Here is a 6,120-nt window from a genome sequence, read left to right as displayed (position 1 = left end):
AAAAAAAAAAAAAAAAGGAGTAAATATGTTTAAATCACTCAATTTATCGATTTATTATTTTTTTTTCATGTACGGATTAATGAATGCTATTTATGCATCTAAAGCACAAAACAACAGGCTACTATTGCGATTTAATTAGTTTTTGTTTGTCTATCAGTTAGAAAATCGATAGGTGATGCAGTGGTCAGAGTTCACTATGATAATTGTCTGTCAACATGTACAGTAGACTGGATAAGAGAGATGAACTGTTGTGCTGTGCTGTTTTTTTATTTTCACATGTGCACAATAGGCTAATTCATTAAGCTCATACCTCCCATTAATATGTTTATATTTCTTCATCCACTAGTGTAATGTATATTATCCCTATATTTTATTAGATTATGTTATAGGCTATTTAAATTATATATTAACCTATTATATTATTGGCATGTAGGCTAATTATTAAATATTATATCCGAATAATATATAGCCTACTATAGGATAACAGTAAAGAAGATATAAACTAAATTAAAACGACAAAATCTTATATTATAAATAATATCGTAGGCTAAAATACTTTTTAAATCCGATTTAATGCGTTTTCAGTGCAGCAGGGCGTGAGGGGAAATGTGTGACGGCTTTTGTGGGACTGGTTGTCAAGGTGGCTGTTTTAGTTCAGTCCTGCGCTGAATGCAGTTATGCTCGCGCGAAAGAGTTTGTAGTCTGTATGAATACTATTTTTTAATTTCCCAATCATTTTGGGCTCTTTTGTTTTAACATATGCTATATATCGAAACCCGGCCCGAGGAATAACAGCACTTTTCGTCCGTGGCGCATTATTAGTCGGTCCATGATGGCTGTGGCTGATCAGTTTTTCAGCTGTTGAGCGTGAGCTTCGGTAAGATACAGCTTCACTATTAATAAATGCAAGGCCTTTGTCAAGTGATAATTCAATTCTCCGCTTGAATCCCTGTTGTGTGTGTGTGTGTGTGTGTGTGTATAATTGCTGCCAGAGCTTTAACTCCTCTCAAGGTGGCAGCTGCCTCGGGAATACAGGTCAACATGAGTAAACATCCAAAATTACGCAGTGTATAAAAGTTATTTTAGGATAATAGAAGATATAGAGAAGCATTTAGGGGCAAAAGATGGTTTTGTCGGGTGTGTTAAAATGTGATCATAGATTAGTGCTTTCAGTTTTGTCGGAGTAAAACATGATTTAGCTTATGCACCTTTCAAAGCAAGGCCGTCGCCGAGGGAACCGACGCGACGCATGAAGACACTCATATGAGACAACGTTTTCTTTTTTATTCTTTTTTATTTATTTGTTTTAAAATGAGCAAATTTAGAGCTTTTTAAATTAAGGGGAGACCGGGATATAGCCTAGCTAGTTGTCATGGCGAAGTTGTCACAAGAATTATCTCTGTTTTGAGTATAATTTACTATTTACTAGCAAAATGTTGGTTTTAAACGTTTCTAAAATTAAAATTATGTTTGTTAATTGTGTTCTCCAAATTACAGTTATAATATCATCATATTTTTTTTGTAATAGCAAAACATGTGAACATGAAACCGGTATTCCGAGTTGCAGTTTTTAACCGAGAGGCAGTTTTCTCAACAAAAGAGTATTTTTCATAAATGTTACATACGTGTTATACAATTGATTAAATTATATTTTACATTTTGCTGCTTGACAATTGTTTTACTATTGAGATTATTAAGTATCCATGTTCGTCAAACTGCTTAACGCCAGGTTCATTGTTGTTGTTGGCACGATTAAGATCAAAGTGTGTTTAATGAACTAAGCTTACTTTATTTACAGTAAGTTTTTTTTCGAACAAAAATGTTATGAATGTTCAGCGTATTTTTTAGTCAAGCAAGCTTAGTCAGAAATTGAATTTAAAATAAAAAAACTAGACCCTGACAAATATTCAGAGGGGTAAAAATATTGCCAACATTTTATTATTGTAATTTTTAATAAGGTCAATGCATTATTTTAAATATACTTAATTTACATTCATATGTAATTAAAATTCTATAGGATATGTTATAGGATATATATTTTTTCGGCTTACTGTGTGGAAACATATAACAGTGTATCAAAAAATAGCACTGTGGTTTTAGTTTTCTTCACATTTATCTCATTACTCAAGTATGAATACAATTAAACAGGCTTGATAAATATCATCCACAGTGTGAGGGATGTTGATGTTTTTTTCAGTACTAATATATTAAGATATGGGTATTTGAGTAATTTATCTTGCTTTTTTCTTAAAAACAAACAAAAACAGTAATGTTTTTTCTTACATCCAAATTACATGAAATCATTTGAGTGCAAAATCATGACGAATGTTAATAAATGGCATAACCTGCTTTCACATCTGAACTTACTATGTAGTTCTTTGATTGTTTATGACATTTTCTAATTTTGTATCAGTGTTTTATAGTATGTTTCAGTTGGATGGTCCACAACAGCAGCAGACTCACTTTCTGTGATGACTTGTTCTTGTGTGGTTAGGATAGACTCTTATAGCCCTCATTTCCTGTGAGTAATGTGATGGAGGAAGCTTGTGGTCTGTAGCGCTGTCACAGTGGAGCAGTGCCAGGCAGGTTCGGACACGTCAAGCCTGGCATCTTTATTCTGAATCTGTGCATCCAGCCTCAAAATCTGCGGGGACTCAAACTTCAGAAGATGCATTGGGCAGCAGGGTGGAAATTACTTTGAAATCGAATCTTGTGTGTGTGTTCAGTCTTTAAACAATGATGCATTTCAGAGAGAGTTATTTTATAGAGCATGAATACAGAGCAATTATAATGTTCCTCTTCTTCAGAATAAGTGTCTATTATAAAATTGCTGGGTCCATTAATGAATAACGATTATGATTAAAATGTAGAATCATTATGAATGAATGAATGATGCATTTATATAGGAGGATTAAGATTTATTTAATAAATAAAAACAAATTAATTAAAAAATAAATTAATACATTGAAAAGGTAAATTTCATTTATCTCTTTTTCATAGTATTCAGCTCAGTTTGATTAAAAAATAGACTCAAAATCAATTTTTAAAGGAATACTTCACCCTTAAATGAAGATTCTGTCATAATTTATTCACCCTCATGTTTCTTTCTTTTTAACTCAACTGTGACTTTTTTTTTTTGGGTGTGACACAAGATGTAAAGAAGTCCATGTGCTACACTGAAAAAAAAGATGGGAACCTAAAATGGTGACAGCTAAATTAACTGGTTTTATTCAAGTCAAAAATAGTATTTAATACAGCTGAATCAACCTAAATATTTAAATTTATTCCGCTAAAACTACTATTTTAATCATGACAACTCTCGGAAGATTTTAAGGCAGTAAGCTCATTGGCTGCATATGCAGCATGAACCAATCAGCTTGTGCCAAGTCATTTAACTCTCTGAATATCATCAGTTACGTTAACACCCCGTCAGCCTGCGCCATCTAGAGTTTCATGACTAAACTATATACGTATATATATGCATATATGGTATGATATGGTTAAATCAGGTAGAACTATCTATTTAACGTAACAATTGCAGGCTACCACTTTCTGCAGTAGTTACGCTTTATGGTTGTTGGTCTGCAGTTGCATGAATGTCAGTAATTGCAGCAGGTCATTTTTATGGTGGCCGAGAGAGCTGCATCTTACGAAAACACATACAAATATAAAAGGCACCAGCAAATTAAGAAAACATCTTCATCAGTTCGACAACACGTGTGCTGCAAATACTCACAACACAAACAAATACAGAAACACGCTGCAAATAGCACAGACGACAATGGAACCCTTATGAAAATTAACCATAGTTTTACTACAAATAAAACCAAAAAAACATGGTTACTATAGTTAAACCATTGTAATCACAAATTAACCATGGTTTTGCTACACTAACCACAGTTTAACCATGATATTTGTAGTAAAACTGTGGTTAAATGGTAGTAAAATATGCCAAAAAAAACATGGTTACTACACTTTTACTATAACAAAACCATGGTTAATTTTCATAAGGGAAATGTTTAAAGGGGACCCCAACAATGCTTACGAAAATGAACCACGATTTTATTATAGTCAAAGTGTAGTAACAATATGTATTTACCATCTGTATAACCACAGTTGTACAAATACCATGGTTAAACTGTTTGTGTAGCAAAACCATGGTTAATTTCTGGTTACCATGGTTTAACTATAATAACAATGTTTTCTTTCAATAGTACAACCATGGTTAATTTTTCTAAGGGAAGTTATAAAAGTAAGTTAGCAAGCTACATAACGCTTCATAGTTACAGTAATTGTGTATTTCGTCCGCTTATTTAGGCTAATGATGTCTAAATAAGCTAAGGAATCATATGATCAGGATGTTAAAACAAAGAAAAATCTCACCTTTCAGAGCAAACATTGATAAGCGTGTCCCAGCCAGATTCGTCACTTGTTGCGGTTCCCTTAAACATCTCCGATGTGGTCTGTGCATCTTTGCTGCTCTTTTCTGTATTTGGGTGTGTTTGCAGCGCGTTCCTGGTTTTGCAGCGTGTGTTGTCAAACTGATGAAGATGTTTTGTTAATTTGCAGGTGTTTTTTCATTTGCAGCGTGTTGAGCTCTCTCCTCCACCATACATTTTACTGTATTAAAGGTTGCTTTTGCTTTATGCGTGTACGTCTGGTAACCCTTGTTTGTTATGTGATTTTCAGTGTGATCTGCCCTGTGGTGGACTGTCCAACATCCAAGATGTCCCAGTCGTCCACCGCTGATGAGGGTACAACCTTTGAACACTTGTGGAGTACCCTGTGAGTTCATTTGCATGCATTTACATAATGCAGTTTATGTTGATATTAGTAACAATTTGCACAATTTCAGGATAAACTGCAGTTTTCTTTTTTTTTTCTTTTTATTTTGTGAAATACAGTTGTTACAAAAAATTCTGACACCGTACGGGAAAGCATTTACATGACCTTTTGATGTAAGCTGGAAGGCCTTGTATACATTTGTGATTCATGTACCTTCTCTCTGTGTTATTGCAGTGAGCCAGACAGCACATATTTTGAGCTTCCTCAGGCGGGACACTCAGGGGACAGGGTGCCTTCCAGCAGCCTGCCCAGCAACCGCGCTGAAGTCTGCATGGACGTCTACCACATGAGAGACATGAGAGACATCAACGACAATGTCATGGTAAGAAGAATCTGCATTCAGATTGACATAAAATCAACTAACCAAACAGTTTTTGGTCCCCACTGACTTCCGTAGTATTTCTTTCCATACTATGGGGTCAATGGGGCCCATCAAATGTTTTGCTATCCACATTTTTAAAATTATCTTCTTTTGTGGTCTACAGAAGAAAGAAACTCATACAGCTTTGGAACAACTTGAGGGTGAATAAATTATGACAGGATTTTTATTTTGGGGTCAACTATCCCTTTAATTCCATGTAATCTCTCAATTAAAATTAAATCTTAAAACTGAAGGTTTATTAATTATACAAGAATTACAAAAATAAAGTGAAGAAATTTAGTGAGAATATAGCAACGTCATGTCAACCTCCCATCCACAAAAAAACACCCTGTATACTGAACGGTGTTGGTTTTCCCTCCTTATCCATCAGGATTCCCTCCTCAGTCCCCAGTTTCCCTCTCCTGTGCTGTTTTTTCCCCTCCCTTCGGGCTCTGCAGCAGGCCGGGTGTGTGAGTGGAGGCTGTAGTGGGAGCTTGTGATGCCTTAATTAGAGAGAAAAGCCAAGCCCGGAACATGACACCTGCTCCTGCCTCCCATCTGGGGCAGACGTCCTGGGAAACAGAGAGCAGGAGACGGGATGGATAGATGGACACACAGAATCTCACAAGATCAAACTTCACCCCAAAATCAAAACAAATACATAAGAAATTATATTTTGCATTAAAAAGGAAGCCTATTTTTTGACCATTAGGATAATTATAAGACATTTAAGCAATGTCCCCCTATTCTCCTTATCGTAATGCATCTGAACATTTTTCTTTTTTGTAATTTCCAATATTTTAAATTGTGATTTTCATTTGATTCTTATTACTGTAATATAGTTTTTTTTGTTTTACTGAGTATATATATATATATATATATATATATATATATATATACTTTCAATTAATACA

The 6,120-nt window shown here is 34.5% G+C and overlaps 1 protein-coding gene across 1 annotated transcript in view; it reads left to right on the top strand.

The window, feature by feature from the left end:
* LOC107710767 (tumor protein p73-like) overlaps positions 1-6,120 on the top strand; it is a 38,763-nt gene that overhangs the window by 675 nt on the left and 31,968 nt on the right. Inside the window, exons 2-3 of the mRNA XM_016515615.1 lie at positions 4,690-4,785; positions 5,020-5,167. Of these exons, the coding sequence (XP_016371101.1) occupies positions 4,727-4,785; positions 5,020-5,167 (207 nt within the window). The 5' untranslated portion in view covers positions 4,690-4,726. The remainder of the gene's footprint in view (positions 1-4,689; positions 4,786-5,019; positions 5,168-6,120) is intronic.

The sequence above is a fragment of the Sinocyclocheilus rhinocerous genome, unplaced genomic scaffold (assembly GCF_001515625.1).
Source record: "Sinocyclocheilus rhinocerous isolate Xijiao unplaced genomic scaffold, SAMN03320098_v1.1 scaffold1048, whole genome shotgun sequence".
In the NCBI taxonomy this organism is placed as follows: Eukaryota; Metazoa; Chordata; class Actinopteri; order Cypriniformes; family Cyprinidae; genus Sinocyclocheilus; species Sinocyclocheilus rhinocerous.
Note: the sequence above shows the minus strand (reverse complement) of the source record. Positions and strands in the feature narration are given on the sequence as shown.